The sequence below is a fragment of the Acinonyx jubatus genome, chromosome D2 (assembly GCF_027475565.1).
Source record: "Acinonyx jubatus isolate Ajub_Pintada_27869175 chromosome D2, VMU_Ajub_asm_v1.0, whole genome shotgun sequence".
In the NCBI taxonomy this organism is placed as follows: domain Eukaryota; kingdom Metazoa; phylum Chordata; class Mammalia; order Carnivora; family Felidae; genus Acinonyx; species Acinonyx jubatus.
Genome location: NC_069393.1, coordinates 43,884,183 through 43,902,183, shown reverse-complemented (window position 1 = coordinate 43,902,183; position 18,001 = coordinate 43,884,183). Strand labels below are relative to the sequence as shown.

Genomic DNA, 18,001 nt, shown 5'->3' with positions numbered 1-18,001 from the left:
CCTATATGCAAACTAATATGGGTGTAAATTTTTTAAAAATAAAAGTATTCTGAAAAATATTCTGACTATATTTTTGCCAGTTTTCTCATTATTTTTATGGAGGAGGGAATTTTTGGAGGTCCCTGCTCCACCAGTTTCTCAGACGTCACTGTTGCTTTTTTTTTTTAACGTTTATTTTTGAGACAGAGAGAGACAGAGCATGAACGGGGGAGGGGCAGAGAGAGAGGGAGACACAGAATCAGAAGGAGGCTCCAGGCTCCGAGCCATCAGCCCAGAGCCCGACGTGGGGCTCGAACTCACGGACTGTGAGATCATTACCTGAGCTGAAGTCGGACGCCCAACCGACTGAGCCACCCAGGCGCCCCCACTGTTGCTTTTTATAGCACATTTAGAGTTTGTCTGAGGCTGATGTCATACCCTCATTGCACAACACACACAGTAAAGAGAAAGTGAAGGATGGAAGGACTTATTCTAGAACAGCACACTGCAAGGTGATGTTAAGGGAACATAGGGAGCGCTTCTCCAACTCTGTAGTGAAGGACAAATTTGTTTATTAATCTAATTCATCATTGTATGTTGTCCTACTTCATGTGACTAGTTCACATACAACTTGCCTTGCAAGTTCAACAACCAGAGCCGGTCTCTACCCTGTTCAACAAGAATTGTCTGCTGATCACACTCCTGGAGGTCCAGGCAATGTCAAATTGTTAGGAAAGTTTCTGAATGCTCTGTTTTTTCACTTATCTTGTCACCACGTGGGAATAACAAGGTTTGCAAACCAGTAAACTTTGAGTAGCACTTAACCTGCAAACGATCTTGAATAAGCTAGTACAAGCCCTCCTCGACAACATTTAAAAGTCTATCTGTGTTGGTTTTCCTCTTAAATTCAAGCATCACGGAACTATGTAATGCAGAAAATGCAGATTCCTCATATTCCCAAGGACACAGAGATGAGCACTGTTAATATGTTTGCTATATATAAACTACCAGTTTTTTTCCCCCATTCTTACACAAGTATGTGTTTGCTTTACAAAAACGAACTCTTTCTACATACGTATTTTACAACTTATAACTTATTTGGACATGTTCCTATATGGTACATGCACATTTTCCTCATTCTTGACAGTTATAGGGTATTCCATTTCATATATACATGCAATAATTGTTAACCAGGCCCTATTGGTGGCCATCCAGGCCCAGGTACCATTTTCAAGCTAAGTCATTACAGTCCACTAGAAGTAAGAGGTGTCAACTCTATATTATGCATTGCACCTAATAAGCAGAGCAAAACTTGCCATCCAAGTGATTTTTAAAATTTTTTTTAATGTTTATTTTTGAGAGAGAGAGAGACAGAGACAGAGGACAGTGTATGAGTCGGGGAGGGGCAGAGAGAGAGGCAGACACAGAATCCGAAGCAGGGTCCAGGCTCTGAGCTGTCAGCACAGAGGCTGACACGGGTCTCGAACTCACAGACCGAGAGATCATGGCCTGAGCCGAAGTCAGATGTTTAACCAGCAGAGCCACCCAGATGTCCCAGCCATTTAAGTGATTTCTGACTGGCATGTTAGGGTGTTTCCAGCTCTTACTATTACATACAGGCTGCAAAGAAGCTGTGTGTTCACCGTCTAGGCATCGGTATGCACCTGTACACACCTGAAGACTAAGGTCTGGTAAGAGGAACTGCTGTCCAAAGACTGTCCCAGCTGACACTGCCACCCACAGTGCTTCCATTGATTTGAGCTTGGGTTTAGACTGGGGGAATTAAAAAGTCTTCAGGAACCAAACCAAGATATAGAATCCAGATCTAACTGAACAGTGGCAGGACATTGGATATTCCTGGGCTGTTCAGAGACTTGTAAAGCCAATTCTCAAAAGAAAGCCAGAAATGTGGCGAGCCAGTGATATCCTCCTTAAAACACCTTTTCTCCTCATTTCTGCTAAGAACGAGTAACTTCTGGCAAGACAAATCAGCAATGCCTTTTCTTTACAAATCATTTCCTTTCTTAAATCCCAACTGTGAAGCTAAATGCTGCTTACACACACGTTTAACCTTTAGGGTGCTGACCACTCATGGCGGGAAGAAGGCCAGGTCAGCATTCTTGGTCGCTGCCACCATTCAGGCCTGACCAGTCTCCAGGGAAAGATCCAAACAGCGGCTTCGGCAGCCAATAAGCGGAGGACTCAGTTACTACTTGACCTGATTCTGTGACTGTCCGGCAGAAACACATCTCCATAGTCTCTTTCAGAACGTGAAGCATCTCAAAATGTCTGAGCCTGCCCGGCTAAACTCACAATCAGGTTAGTCTATTGTCTTCCCTGAATCCTCTAAGGATTTCTTTGGGAAAACCCAAAGCTCGTGTGAGCTGAATTCTGTTCCTCCCTTGGGATGTCCTGAAGGTGAGGACACACGCTGAGGTGTCTGAAAGCTATATATAGTGTCTGGGGAAATGATCTCTGAAGAAGTATAGCACAGACCCTAACAATTCTTCAGGAGCTCCTTGCTGATGTGAGAAATCTCAGTGTGAGAGCAGCACAGCTGATCAATCATGGGGACCTACTGCCCCCCAGAAGGTGCACATGCCGGCCCCCTGCCCCTGCAGACACTCGGGACATAGGCAGCGTTGCCGTCCAAACAGGAATAAACCCAGGGCTCAGTGCACACATTTCACAGCTTTTTATTGAGATTCAGGAAAAGTCCGCTGGAGGCGGGTGCGCTCACTGTCCCAGCTTGCCCAGGCCCTCCGCTGCATGGGTGACAGCACTTGTGACTGTGTTGGTCACCGTCTCAGTGACTTCCTTCACCGCTTTGTCCCCTGCCTCATGGGCCTTCTTTAAGGCTTCGCCAATGGCTGTCAGGAAGAAAGAGGAATAACGTCCGGTGAGCAAAGTAAACATTTCCAGCTAGCAGGGCCGCGTCAGCTGGAGTGGCCTGGGGGGATGCGGCGGTCTTACTGGACGGAGGCCTGGCCTTGCTGGATTCTGCCCCGATGGGACAGAGGGCAGCGGGGCTCCCGGAGGAACGCATTCAAACGTGGTTTCGGTTCCCTCCACAACTCGCGTTTCCCCAATTCTGAGTGAGGCGGCACCTGCTCCTCCCAAGGGCGCGCTGCCTACTCAGACCTCTTTTCTCTGTCAACTGCCTGCTTGTGTCTTCTGTTGTTTTCATATTGGTCCATCGTTTCTATTTACAAATGTTTTTCCTCCCTTTGTGGTTTTTCTCCTGGCTTGGCTTATCGCATTTTTTTTTTATTATGGAAAATTTGCAAGTTTTATATTGCCAGGTCTATCTAATATTTCCTATGTGGCTGTCGGGTTTTCCGTCACAGTTAAAAAGATCCTCTCCTTTCCCATATTATCCCCAATCCACCACCTTCTCTTCTAACAGTTTAACAATTTCATGTATCTAATACGTGAGCCCTGGATCCATCTGGAACCTATCATGTTGTAAGGAATGAGGCACTTTTAGTTACACTACAGCACACACACATAAACATTTATGCAAATATACATGTAAATACACAGACAATCTCCTGTCTGAAATGTTTTCTCAGAGCGTGCTGCCACATAGTCTTTTGTGACCCCGTCTCCTTAACATCCCACGGAAAGGACTGTCTGGATGGATCTTGTTTTATTAGCAAAGTACAGTCTGTGGCCGCAGATGAGCGTAGATAATTGCATACCAACTGAAAGGATGCAACATCAAGGTCAGGGTTTGACCGGGTTAGGCAAAGAACGGGTTGCTCCCAGCATCTAGCTTCCCTCCTCCCCTGGCCCCAGCCTCAATGATACCTTTCTCTCCGGCCTCCTTGGCGTGTTCCACCACCTCCTTCACCACCTCCTCAACGGCATGAACTAAAAAGATGAGAAGCCCAGAGTGAGCGCAGTGCAAGCCAGCTTCTCCTCAAGGCGGAGCCCAGGACATCTGGATGTCCTGGAGGCTGCCCCCACCTCCCGGTGAGACCGGCAGCGCACGAGCAGGACCCTCAGCTGCCTTAATTCAGAGACTCCAGCGGGCCTGGCTGCCAGAAGACAAACCGAGGCAGTCAGACGAGAGCACAGGGCCCTCCGTGCCCCCTTGGCCTGGCAAGGCCTGGAATGCAGATGAGCAGGCCCTCGTGCCAACGGGGCCCCTGAGGCCAAGGCGGGGCTCGTCTCCCAGGTCACCGCACCTCTCAGGTGAGCTGCTGTCCCACCACAGCTCCACTGGGGATGCCAGATCCCGAAGTCTCCTCCAGCCAAACCCGACCCCCCAGAGCAATTCCTCCAACAGGAGGAACTCTCCCACCACCTCGGAGTTGTCTAAAGTTCGTGCGGCAGTTGCTAGAACTGGAAGATTTTGGAGTCAGAAGAACGGCTTCTGATTTTACCTCCACTCTGCACACTTGGTTCCCTTATCTGTGGAGTGGGGATGATGCCGAACTCGGGGCCAGCGAGATATGCAAGAGAGAGGTCAACCCCAGCTGCAGAGCTAACATACGAAATACAGACATGTTTGCGGCCATGCAGAACCCGAACAGCCAACGCGGACACCAGTTGTTTTTCACAAAACGGCAGGACTAGCCTCCCGCACAGAGTTGCTGGGGCATACACACCAAAAGGGTTTTGGGGCACCTGGCTGGCTCAGTCAGAAGAGCATGTGACTCTTGATCTTGGAGTCATGAGTTCGAGCCCCATGCTGGGTGTAGAGATTACTTAAAAATAAAGTCTTCAGGGGTGACTGAGCAGGCTCAGTCGTTTAAGCATCTGACTCTTGATTTCGTCACAGGTTCACGAGTTCAGGCTCCATGTTGGGTTCTGTGCTGACAGTGCAGAGCCTGCTTGGGATTCTCTGTCTCCTTCTCTCTCTGCCCCTCCCCTGCACTCTCTCTTTCTCTCAAAATAAATAAACATTTAAAATATATAAAATAAAATCCTTATTTAAGAAAAGGGTTTCTGGGGACTTTGAAGAAATTGAAAACGTCCTTTGTATAAATCCAGGGGGCTGACTTTGAACGGAATCAGACTTGGTGGTTTCTTAGTAAAGAAATCTTTGAGGCATTAAAGTGATGCTAAAAATAAAAACCCATTTTCTTGTTTCTGTATAGGACATTCAAAACAGGCTGCTTTGATATGGAAGGACTCCCGGGTTTCCAGAGGGGAGGATTCTAGCCACTGGAGGCTCACCCAGCACCTGGGCTCCCTTTCTGCTCCCAGGGACCTCCTCTGAGCTGTGTCCCTCCCGCCTCACAGACCCCAGAAATGGGTCCAACCGAGGGAGGCCTGTTTGGGGGCAATGGACCCCTCATGACTCCACCCAAGCTGCCCTCTTCAGCTTCCACACCCCTCACTTCCTTTCTGTCCTTGTGGGATTGATGGGTTCCTCAAGGGGCCAAGGCCTGCCCCCAATCTGCTGAGATCAGCTTCCAACAGGCCCCATCGAGTCTGTCCCCACCTCCCCCACCCCCCACCCCCCCCAGCCTAGGGAGAAGGGCCAGGTGGAAAGGAGCCTCTGGGTCCTTACCAGCTTCCTCAGTGGCCTTCTCAGTGCGGTGGGCCAGGCCCTCAGCAGCAAGTTTCCCCAGACCTCCCAGCATTGTGCGGTGACAAGTGGCAAACCAAGCAGGATGCTGTGGTCTGGATCAGCGTGCTTTTATAGATGCCTCTGATGCCTGCCTGGGCTCTGGGGCAGGAGCCCCCGCCCCAGCCAGGTAGGAGATCAGGTGGTGAGTCAGCGCAGGCGCGGCAGGAAGACGAGGCTGGGTGGGGCTGCCCCAGTGCCGTGACTGCAGCCCTGCCCCTCTGGCAGTATGAGACCCTGACACCCGGTACTTGGGGACCCTCTGAGGGGCAGGGACAGGAGCAGGGCTGAGCCTGGAAAGGAGGCCTGACTGCCCTGGGAGATGACAGGCCCTTGGGGACAGCAGCCCTTCCAGTCCCCTGGGCTTCAAGCTCCCCATAGCCTGGGCACTGCTGTGTATCCAGACAGGGCCTAGGACTTCCAGCCTGCTATCCAGGATCCTCAGGGTGCCCTAGTCAGGGGCTTGGGGGTCTGTGGGCCTGGGGACCCGGACGGTCCCTCAGGCCAGGGACACAAGTGGAATGGGCACCACTGACCTCCCCATTCCCAAAGACTTCAGCTCTGCAGTGTCTCTGCAGCTTTCATTGGAAATTTGAGGGGCGGGGGAAGGGGGCTTCATGGTGGTACCTTGCCTACGGCTGAGGAGGACATAGCGTTAACCGGAAACCCAGTCATCCTGGCTTGCAGTCAGCTGCTTCTCACTCACAGGAGCACCTGAACCCCTGCGCAGACCCATTCAGGGGCAGACAGCACAGGAGAGAGCCCAGCACCCCTGCACCTCGGGGCCTGGCTTCTCGGAGAGGTCCTGTGAGGCCAGCAGTGTCCCCCGGGAGGTCCTAGAGGAATAGATGGAGGACCCCAGCACCAGTAGGGGAGGTACATCTGGCCCTGGCCAGGATTCCCAGAAAGCCACTCTACAGGCCCCTGATGCATCACATGCTTAAGGGGCCAGGCTGCCTCCCTAGTTACTCAGGTTGAAGAGTGATGCCTCAAGCCACGTGTCACATGCCGCTTCCCTTACTCACCAGCCCAAAAGTGAGCCTCAGTTTCCTCATCTATAAAATGGGGACAGCCACGCCTTCCTGGCCATGTCACTGATAGAGGGATCATGTGTGCAAGTTCTTGGTAAACTTCTGTTCCCTCCCTCTTGTCACTGATTGTGCTAGAGAGGGGCTGTTCGGGAGTGAGCCCTGACCGACCAGTAGCGGGGGCAGAGGGCCGGGGACTATGACCCCAGTGGCCAGGAGTCATGGAAGAAGTCCTCCCAAGTCCTTGTTCATGCCATCCAGGCCAGGGGCAGGAGTCTGAGGCTGCCTGCCCCCATGCCTGTTCTCTCAGCCTGTACAGATGCCCAGGAGGGTGTGGTGAACCCTAATTAGTGTTTACCCGACTCCAGGCCCTCATCGCCTGGGTCCTACGGGCTGAGGCCCTCCCACATTCCTGATTGGTATTAGGAAGCCCCAAGCTGTGGCCGGCCCCCATGGCGGGGGGCGGGGGGGCAGGCAGTGGGTGCTGTGGCAGCAGAAACTCTGGGTCACAGGGCCACACACACCATTCTCCACTGGCAGGAGTGGTCAGGTATTAAACCGTCTTTGAGAGAAAGAACACAATAATACTACTCCTGCAACTATTATAGATGGCTATGTGTGACCCTGTGGACTCAGAAAAGGCTGTGAAGTGAGGGTCTCTGGAGCTTAAGCAGGTCCAGAAGACTGTTCTCCCCTCAGCACAGGCGAATTCCAGAGTCTTCTGCTCAGGGCAGTGCTGCCAAGGGTGGGGAACTTTGGGGACACAGTTGTGGGGAGTTGGGCCGAGAGACCCACAGAGATCTCCCTGGACCCAGCAAAGCTCTTTCCCTGTTTCCTCTGAGGTGGTGTGTGTCCCCCAGCCCAACAGGGTCCCTCGCCGTGCTTGTTCCCCTGACAGGATGGTGGTGTCATCCAGTGTTTCCGGGACAGATTCCAGACCCCACAGACCCCTCCACACCAGTTCCCATCCTGGGATACTGTTCTCCCTCTCCTCTGGAGCTCACTAGCCCCTCAATAGGTCCTTGCTAGGACTCAGTCCTTCCGCAGGACTCCGGTCCCAGGGCCAGTCCAGAGCCCCACCCAGTACAGCCTCTGGATATGCTTTTCTTCCACTGTTGGCTACTGTTGCCCTTACCACATCACCCTCCCTGCCCGTGAGCCCCTGCCCCTCCTCCCCTGCTGTACTGCCCTGGGAGGAGCACCCTGGCTCCAGTGACAACATATTGTGGCCCCAGATCTCTGGGCAAGACTGGGTCCAGACAAAGATCCCAAATGCCCAGCAAGGGGAAAGCGAGGGGCCTCGCCAAGCTGCCTAGGACCAGATGAGGGGACCCCTGACCTTGGTGCTCTGGCCCAGGGCGATCCCCTTTGGCCTTCCAGTTCCTGCTGTGACCAGCTTCCTGTTCTCTCAGCCCCGCCTGTGGATCACTGAGGGTGGTCTTCTTTCCAGGCAAAGAAACCCAAGACAGCCCAAGACCCTCCTAACCAGGGATGGATCCAGATGTGAGGGGCTGGGCTCCAGTGACTCCCGCAGGGAACATTACTGCCTGGATGAGTTGAAGATGACTCAGGTGGGAACCATCCCATCTTAGAAGAGGCCTGGCTCACCCTGCACCCCAGCAGAGCAGCCCTTGAACACAGGCACCTGTCCTGAGACAGAAGATCAAGTCCAGCCCCTGGGGCAGGACCATCAGGCCTTCAGAGGAGCCAACTAATCCTCCAAGTGGAATTTGTGCAACAACCCAGTTTGGCAAAGGATCAACTGGCTGCATCATCAAGTCACGGTGAGCCAATTTCTCATATGACAATTTGCCAACTTGCCAATTACCAGTTCTGAAAAATAAAAATAAAAAAATGTTTATTTTAAGTGTTCAAATACTCAGGGCTGTCTTACGTCTAAAGTGATAACTTCTTGTGTGATCTGAACTATGGTTGCCTATCCTCCTTCCGCTTTCTCCTCCTTCTGCTTCAGGGATTTGAGCTCACAGTATATACTGAGCCCACATACCCTGCACACACCAACCCCTCCCAGCCACAGGGAACCAAATCCTGACTCCTGGAGATGTTTTGTGGTCCCTCGGCATGTCAACATCACACATCCATGGATGTCAGTCAGGATTCTGTTGGAAATCAGAGGGCACATCAAAGGGGTACCTAAGGAAGAGACTGTTCACAAAGCTGTGGGGAGACTTAAGAGAACCAATAAAGGATGGCAAGGTGCCCGGAGACCAGTCATGGTGACAGTTGTCACCACCCTGGGCCTGGAGGGGTAAGGGTAAGGAGCAAGGCCATACAGATGCCAAGGAGAGTTGTGGCTTTACAAGAAGATCATTCGACAGGAGCAGCAGCAGAGGAACCCAGCCACTGCCAAACCACGTCAAGCAAGGAGGGTACATGGGGAACAAATACCTCTCCTCTCCCTCTGTGACCTAGCCATGTGTCACCCATTGGCTGAACCCAACTGGGACTGAGGGCAAGGGAGCCCTGGTGATGGAGTTCAGGAGGACAGGTTCCTGGGGCGAGGGCAGGGAGGAGCAGGCAGACAGTGGATATGGATTCTCTGTAAACAGAATACCAGCTCAGCCTGCCAGACTGCCATGTCTGGAGGCAACAGGGCAGCAGCTTAATTCTAAATAGTCCCATTTCTCCTTCTTGAAACCATATGAAGGGGGGGGGGGAAGGAGGAGGAGGAGGAGGAGAAGGAGGAGGAGGAAGAGGAAGGCAGCCCATCATCAACACACACACACACACACATCAAATTTCTCTTCAGAGAAGCTGGGAAACCATGCAAATCCAGGAGCAGGTGAGACCAGCAGAACCAATGTGGGAAGGCAGGCAAGTGCAGAAGAGTGGGAGAGACCCAGGGAGGGGGGGTGGTCTCAGGTGTTGAATGAGAACTCTTCGGGACAGAACTAAGAACCTGAGCAGGTGAAGGAGGAAGCAGAAGATGCCCAAGGATCTCCAGAGGTGTCAGACATAAGACCACCACCTTCCAAGAGTGAAGAGAGCCTTTGAGGAAACAAGGGCTAAACAAACCCTTGTTTGTAAAATGCTGGAGGCTGCAACTGGGAAAAGAGAAGGCTGCCCGTAGAATCTTCTGAAAGTCAGTTTGGTTCTAAGAGGCAGAGGGGTGGAGGGGTCGCGGCTATACAGGTGAGTCCAGCACTTACATGAAAAAGGGGCAGGCTCCTGAGCAGAGGAGTCTGGGTGAATCCCCTGCCCCTACCCCCAACCCAGACTCCCACTGCCATCTGGGAAATGCCACTTCAGATCTGAACTTCAGATTCCTGACAGCCTCCAGCGTCAGGAATACAAGGGTTTTACGATTAATAGGGTAGTTTCTCTCTTCCAACTCAGTGTTAATTGAGTTATGAAAGTAATATAGTTTTCCTGTCTTCCTCACCCAGACTCCCCTGACGGGGGTGTTCACATCTCACACAACCACAATACAATGATCAGAAGCCAGGAATTAACATTAGCATATTTAGCTACATTAAAATCTAAATTTAGTCAATTTTAACTAAATAAATTAAAATTATTTCAATAATAATAAAAAAAGTTTTTATTTTAACTTTTTAACATTTTTAAAATAGAAAATGCCAGGGCGCCTGAGTGGCTCAGTCGGTTGAGCGTCCGACTTCAGCTCAGGTCATGATCTCGTGGTTCATGTGTTCAAGTCCCGCATCAGGCTCTGTGCTGACAGCTCGGACCCTGGAGCCTGCTTCAGATTCTGTGTCTCCCTTTCTCTCTGTCCCTCCCCCCTCACGCTCTCTCTATCTCTCTTTCTTTCTCAAAAATAAAATAAACAGTAAAAAAATTAAAAAAAAATTTTTTAACGTTTATTTATTTTTGAGACAGAAAGAGACAAAGCATGAACGGGGGAGGGTCAGAGAGAGGGAGACACAGAATCTGAAAGAGACTCCAGGCTCTGACCTGTCAGCACAGAGCCTGACGCGGGGCTCGAACTCACGGACCGCAAGATCATGACCTGAGCCGAAGTCGGCCGCTTAACCGACTGAGCCACCCAGGAGCCCCAAAAAATTTTAAATATTAAATGCCACACACAAAAATAGAACACAATGAATCTTCATGGATACATTGCAATAACCCAAGAGGCCTAGCTATAACAATTATGAGCTCAGACCCCAAGTCTTCCTAGTCCCTCTATAAATATTTTATTCTTGAGGAAGCTTCTATTTTTTTTAATGTTTATTTATTTTTGAGAGAGAGAGGGAGAATGAGTGGGGGAGAAGCAGAGAGAGAGGGAGACACAGAATCTGAAGCAGGCTCCAGGATCTGAGCTGTCAGCACAGAGCCCGACACAGGACTCAAACTCATGAGCCCTATGAGCCGTGAGATCATGACCTGAATCGAAGTCAGGCGCTTAACCAACTGAGCCACCCAGGCGCCATGAGGAACCTTCTAGCAGACTAATTCCAACCAAGTAACAGATAGCAAAACATGTTTTAGCAACAGGAATAACAGAGAGTTTATAATATTTTCAGTTGCAGATCTAAGAGAAAACAAAGGTGTGGCTCAGGGTAGAGGAATGAAATGTAAATGCTTTCAAAAAGTAGAAACTAGAGGGGCACCTGGGTGGCTCAGTTGGTTGAGCGCCCGACTTCGGCTCAGGTCATGATCTTGCTGTCCGTGAGTTTGAGCCCCACATCAGGCTCTGTGCTGACAAGCTCAGAGCCTGGAGCCTGCTTCAGATTCTGTGTCTCCCTCTCTCTCTGCGTCTCTTCCGCTCATGCTCTGTCTCTCTCTCTGCCAATAATAAATAAACACTAAAAAAAAAAAAATTTACAAAAAGTAGAAACTAGAATGAGACAAATAGCAACCAAAAAAGAGAGAGAAAGAGAAAAAGAGAGAAGGGGGTTGAAAGCAGAAAATAGAAAACTCTGCTCCTTGTCTCTCATAAAATTTGCAGTTCGACAGGAATCAGAGTGAGAAGTCAAGTGGAACCAAAATGGAACCTGCCCTTGTCTCTCTTTTTAGTGACCTTGCGTTTAGCTAGTTAAGGAAGTAGAACCTGGAGAATCAGGAATCGTTTGGAGGAACTGCTAATGGAAGAATTGCTCTTTGGATCCTTGACCAGGACCCAAAGGTAGAGTGGCCACGGTCTGGGCTCAACTAGCTTCATGACCCTCATGGAGACAGGGCTGGGCTCCTATAGGCTCCCGTGGGCTCCCCTGGTGTTGCACCCACTGTGTCCCAGACATGTAGCAAAACCAAGTTCAAACTGGCCTTCCCCCCATTCCCACAGTTTGCAACGTTGGGAAGAACAGGGCACATAGAAACAGGCATTTGCATGGTGCATGGGGCATCAGGAGTGTGGAAGGGGCTGCACCAAAGAGACGGCACCCAGGGTTCATCTGACAATATGCAAACTCATTGTTATCTGGTAGGAGAACCAAAGGAGGTCAGGCGTGTATTCATTTAGCAGATGTTTTCAGAGCACCATTCTAGGCACTGGCGTGCACTCATCAATAGAAGGGACTTGGTTGCAGCCCCACGGACAACCATCAGAGAAGCATACTGGAAGGGTCTCGTTAGAATAACTGTGGAAAAGGAGGACAAGGTGTGAGACTGTATCAGCGGTTGCTGGACCCATCCTGAGTGTGTGCGTGTTGGAGGATGGACAAGGGAACTGAGATCTGAAGAATGAAAAAGTAGGAGCTCTAGACAAGAATGGTTAATGGAGGAGGACAGAGAGTGGTCTAGGCAGTAAAAACAGCACATGCAAAGACCCTGTGGTGAGCAGCAACATGATGTCAAGGGAAATGGAAAAGGGCCAATGTGGCTGAGGCAGAGAGGGCCAGAGTGTTGAGAGAGGAGGCTGGGGAGGCGGGGGAGGCCGGCCAGTGCAGGATGCTGGCTGGCATCCAGGTAACATGGGGGTGACAAGCTTTTGTTTGTAACAGAAAACCTGATTCACAGTGGCTCAAACAATGAGGGAAACTGCATCCTCTTGCTAGCAAGAGTTTAGCTAGTTTAGGGAATGAATAAAGTTGTGTTTTCCTTAGGCTTGTTTCTCCTATGGTTACATGTGGCTGGCACAGTTCTAAGCATCATTTCCAGCCACAAAAAATGTCCGGTGGAAGAGGGGGGACTGTTTCTTCCCTTGTCTGTCTTTTTTTGAGGATGGAGAATATTTCCTAGAAGCTCCCAGGCCCTCAGATGTGACCTCCCTTCTCCTTGGCCAGAGCTGGGCCCCACACCCATCCCTAAGGCAATCTCCTGGGGAGTGCAGGATGAAAAGGGATTGCTGGACCCACGGGGATTTCTCTCTGAGTCACCAGGGGAAGGACTCACACCAGAAAATATGTGTGGGCTCTGCCACCCCAGCCCATCGGGTCTCCCCCAAGCTGTGCATCCCCCTCCCCAGGTGGTCTCTCCTGACCCTGGCATTCACTCCTGGAGGCAGGGGCCCCTGGAGATGCTGGAAGTGTCCTCACACTACCCAGGTGTCTCTTTGAGGACCTTCTCTTTGGACCAGAAGGAGCAGCCTTGGCCCATTTTGCAGATCAAGCGAGGCCTTCTTTCCGGTACAGTCAGTAATAAGGAAACAAGAATGGAAGCTGGTTTGGCCCCCGGGTGAGGATGGGAGACGCTGACGGGGAGCGGGAGAAGATCTGTGGCCGGCCTGGGAGGGTTCTCAGGTTGGAGAAGAGAAAGGTCGCTGGAGCAGAGCTGCACCCACAGGGACACCTGGGCCTGGGCGGGGCGCCACACGACGACACTGCTCCCTGCTGGCGGCCGTGCGAGGCCTCCCATGAAGCCGGCCTCGTGTCCACGCGTGAGGGGAGACTACTCTTTTCTCTCTTATCTGCCCAGAATTGGGACGTGTAATTAGTATCTTTGAATGGAAACGGCTTGGCTACGTACGTGCTCGTCCAGAGAGAATAAGATCCTCACGGGTGGAGGGAATAACGTGAGCAAAGGCTCGGAGGTGGGAAAGGGGAACGCGGTGTGGCAGGGGGTCCGGATGGAGGGGGCCGCCAGCGCCAGGCGCCAGGGTTGGGCCTTATCCTGTGGCAACTGTGAGTCACCCTGCAGCGGGGCGTACCGGGGCTGGTGTCGCGTGCGTGGACACGTGCTGGGGGGGGGGGGCGGGGAGGGACTAAGTTTGCGGGAAGTCTAGTCCCTCTAGGGGCCCTGTGGCACGAAAGGGCCGGCCTCCATCCTGGAACAGAAAGTCCTGGTACTTCCGAGCGGGAAGGGGTGCTCGCGGGAGGGGTCGCGCGCGCACGTACACCGCCCTGTAGCCCACTGCAAGCCCACGTGCACCGCCCCCCGCGCCGCTGTTCCTCCCCCAGGGGGCGTGTCGTGGGCGGGGCTACTCTCGGCTGCAGCTCCGAACCAGCTCCAGTCCAGCCGCGGGGTGCGGCGGCTCCGGGGGTGTCCTAGCCTTCTCGGTCCTGCCCGGTGACTCACCGCCGGGTGGGGCCGGCACACAAACACCCCGCGGGCGGGGACCGGGGTGCGGCGAGGGCTTTAAGTGCTGCTCCTGCGACTCTGCGTCGTCCCCAGAGGTCCCGCCACCTGAGGTCCTCACAGGATCCCAGCGAGGGAGCCCCGGTGCTCGCAGCCTCCAGGCACAGCTAGCGGGGAGAAGTTCCCGAAGCCCAGCCCTTGGAGCCCCTATTCTCCTGCCCTGAGCTGAGCCCCTCAAGCATCTAGGGACCGAGTATCCCCTCCTAGGAGGCGCGGGGTTCCTGGAGCTGAGGGAGCGATTTGGGAACGGGGACCAGGTGGCTCCTGAACAGAGCGGGAGGCACACATACCTCATTGAACTTCGTATAAGGGAGCGTCTGGATTTGCGGTTGAGACCATGGGAAAAGAATTCTTGGACAGTTCGTCTGGGTTTCCGAATTTGGAATGCCAGAACTCTGGATGTCGGGGCTGGGTTTCTGCACACTGTGCAGGGCGGGGGCGAGAGAGGGCTGGGCCCGGCTTGTGGGGAGGAATGAAGTGGACAGGAGGTAGGAACATGTGCTTTAATAAGGCAGCAGGCCAAGGGCCCGCCAAAGGCCAGGGGCTGAAGGGCAGTCACCCATGTCTCTCTTCTGTCGTTATATGAGGCCTAATTTTTTCCCAAAACCTGAGAAAGTCTCAGAGGCCTGGTTAGCAGTCTTGTCGATGGTTTCCTGGGTGGCCTTGGCCACCTGGTCCATGGCTGGGGAAGGAAAGGAGAAAGCAGGTGAGGGCCAGGCCCTGGGAACCAGAGTCCTCTAGGGTTAGCCTGGCCTGGGTCTCCATCCCCAGGAAGCAATGTGGGCAGAGGGGCTTCAGAGTGGAGGGTATGTCTGGCTGACGGCTGAATAGGGTGGGGAGTGTTCTGGGGCTGCCCGCCCTCCTGCCCACCAGCCCCACCAGACCTTTCTGCCCTGCTTCTGTGGCTTGGTCCACCACTTGCTGGGCCGATGATCCTGCCGCAGTCACTGGAACAGAGAGATGTGGCCCTTAGCCCCTATTGAGACACTGCCAACCACAGGGGCCCCACCATTGCCACCTCCATCTGTTCTCTAGAGTAGTGTGTCCTACAGGCCCAAGGGATGAATGCCATCAAAGTCAAGTCCTCTGACTAAAAAGTCCTGTGCCAGTGAGGCATAGGGGCCCTTTCCATGCCTCTGGGGTATTCTTGTTTATTTATAACTCTAGGCTCCTCCCCTCTGGCCTGCTTCTCTCTTCATCTCCAAGATTGCAGAGAAAACATCCCAACAGAGGCTGGAGCTGGCATCTGGGTTGTGGCTGCTCCTGGGCACGGCCCGGGAAGAACCCTGTCCCTCTTTCACAATTTCTCCCCCAGAAGCCTGGCCCCGATGCCTGAATTCCCACCACCAGTGCACGGGGGCCCCACCCTTGCAAGGCCCTTTCACCACTGCTTTTCTCCCATGCCTCTCCCCAGAAGGCACACAAACAATGATGCTGGTGCCTCTGTGGGCATGCAACTTAAGGCATTAGGAAATGAAGTACAGAAAGGAGGTGACACTTCCAAAGTCAGGCCATCTCCCCTGGACCAGAGTTTGTGCCTGTGGTGAACAGGGCTTCCAGGGGCTCAAGTGGGTCCCACCTGCTGGGGGAGCAGACAAGTGGCTCCAGCCTCCAGAGACCTGACTCATCCTTGCAACTGAACCAGAAAGAAGCTGCTTTTACTCAGACCCTGGGTCAGGGAGGTGTAGGGGGGTCAGGCAGGCCCTGGGTCTGCGGCTCACAGAGGCTCCCGTGGGTCCTTATATGACAGAACCAGTCGGGGCCACAGAGAAGGAGCTCTTGCACCCAATTTACAGATGGGGAAAGTGTGGCCCAGAAGGAAGGGTCTTGTAGACAGGCTTCCTGGTAGCATTTTAGTTTCAGGGGAGCAACTGTGGGCATTCCCTGGGGCACTGATGAAGGAGGGGGTTAGTTTGGGTGTTGTCTGTTCGTTTGGATATGTGCAACACAAATTGGGAGCTGGAGTCCCAGGGGAGGCCGAGCTGGGCTGGAAAAGCCACAGCTGGTGGGCCTTAGGGCAGGGGTCTCCACACATTTCCTAACCCCAGTCCACCCTATGCCACCCCAGCTGTGTAATCTCAGGTCCCAGGAGGAAAGAGCTGGAGGTGGAGAAACAAGGCTGGGGACCTACCTTCTGAGGTGAGGGGTGAGAAGGCCCTCTGGGTGAGGACTTAGAAGGAAATGATTTTTTTTCTGTAGGACGGGGGAGGTAGGGGAACTCAAAGCCGGGTGGTGGCAGGAGGAGCCCCTTCTGCCATCCCATCCGGTCCAGTGCGCCTCTGAGACCCCAGCGAGCAGAGATGGATCTCTCGGTGCACGGGGTGCGAAGTGCGCTCTCTCCGTGGACCTTCACCCTCCCCTAAGGACCCAGGTGGGGCTCCTCACGATCGGGGTGTGGCCACTCCCCTCCCGCGCAGTCTGTTTATATTGGCTCCTGGCAATGCCCACATCGCCCCGAACTCCTGGGGCACCAACGTTTCCCCACCTCCCTCAAGGCATCATCCCTTGGACTGGGCGGGGTGGGCGTCCTGCCGGATCCCTGCATCTCAAGGGAGGGCCCTCAGGACCCGGAGCGCCGCACCGATTTTCGGGATGCGTAACCCAGGACTTCTGCCTCCGTGAGTCCCTGCAAGTGCCCCGGGTCGCAGCACTGTCCTCACCTGCTTCCTGGGCCGCCCCCTGCACTTGCTGCTTCAGGTCCTGCAAGCTCTTGCTGGCCATGACTGCCGGGGGTCTGCGAGGTCGTCAAGGATAGCTGCAGCGAAGTTGGATCCTGTTCACCTTGGCTGCGACCGAAGCTCCAGCTCTGGTTTTTAAGGCGCCCCAGGGCTGTCCCGCCCCGCGCGGGGCGGGGAAGAGGGGGCGCGGGGCGTTTCCCAGCAGACCGCCCCGGGGACTGACTGGGCCCTGCTCCAGCCTCCGCGGACGGAGAACACATCCTGGCCTCAGGCCGGCCGTGGTGGGAAGGCGGTGCGGGGTCTGAAGAGGGGCACGGGACTGCAGGGGGTGGGGGTTGGATCAGGGGTCCACAGAGGGGCAGGAGTGGAAGGGGGCGCACACACCAACAGCTTCCACATCGGCCCGACCCCTTGTCCCTAACCCTGAGGATCCGGTGGGCGCTGGGTGAGCGCCAGGTCAGAATCTCAAGGCTGGAATTGACATTAATAATAGCAGCTGCCTTTTATTGAGCATTTACCTTGTGCCAGGCTCTGCCCTCAGGCTTTTCAGCCTCTTGTATAATCTTTGTAACAACTTGGTGAAATGAGTTCATGAACTCACCTGGCAGGGACTCAAATCCATGTGGGTGGGCTTTAAACCCTAGGGCCCTAACAACAGGCAACCCAGCTGTTCCCACACACTCAGCCTGGACACTGTAGAATGGCTGTCTGTCCTGCCGCCACTGGGACCAGGCAGGCTCAGAATGGAGAGGGTCGAGTAACTCCCTCTCACAGAGAGCCAGTCACTGGCAAGCGCTCCTGGGGGAGGAAATAGCCCAAAGTGGAGGGGGAACAACGGAAGGAGCTGCAGGGTGCACCCAGCCCAGGGCGCAATCTAAGGTCACCAAAGCCCAACGAGTTAGGCAGGAGGCGAGGCTCAGAGAGGGCAGGGACGTACCCCGGTCCACACAGCGAAGAAGCGGATGGCCAAGCCTCAGACCGCTCAGTTAGCCTTTCCCTGGATGGAGCGCACGCAGGACGGACATGGTGGCCACGTGGGGGCGCTGGGAGAGGGGTTAGAGACCTGGGCGTCAGCAGGGGAGCCAGAGATCCTGAGGACAGCAAAATGACCCAAGAGCCGTGACCCCCTGGAGCTCAAGTGTTCACGTAGGGCCTCCACTCCACCCTGCATTCTCCCACTCTGGAGCCCGCCTGTGCAGCCTGGAGGCCTCCACTGCACACCCTTTCTGCCATGGGTGCTG

General features: G+C 53.7%; 2 protein-coding genes across 2 annotated transcripts; both read right to left on the bottom strand.

The window, feature by feature from the left end:
* Positions 1 to 2,659: 2,659 nt before the first annotated feature.
* FAM25A (family with sequence similarity 25 member A) lies at positions 2,660 to 8,393 on the bottom strand. The gene is made up of 3 exons (XM_015080831.3): positions 5,501 to 8,393; positions 3,790 to 3,852; positions 2,660 to 2,849 (listed from the first exon to the last, which is right to left on the bottom strand). The coding sequence occupies exons 1-3, from the start codon at positions 5,571 to 5,573 to the stop codon at positions 2,716 to 2,718; spliced, it is 270 nt and encodes an 89-aa protein (XP_014936317.3). The 5' UTR covers positions 5,574 to 8,393; the 3' UTR covers positions 2,660 to 2,715.
* Positions 8,394 to 14,571: 6,178 nt separating this feature from the next.
* ADIRF (adipogenesis regulatory factor) lies at positions 14,572 to 16,902 on the bottom strand. Its single transcript, XM_015080834.3, has 3 exons — positions 16,743 to 16,902; positions 14,967 to 15,029; positions 14,572 to 14,764 (listed from the first exon to the last, which is right to left on the bottom strand). The coding sequence occupies exons 1-3, from the start codon at positions 16,801 to 16,803 to the stop codon at positions 14,661 to 14,663; spliced, it is 228 nt and encodes a 75-aa protein (XP_014936320.2). The 5' UTR covers positions 16,804 to 16,902; the 3' UTR covers positions 14,572 to 14,660.
* Between the last annotated feature and the right edge of the window lie 1,099 nt (positions 16,903 to 18,001).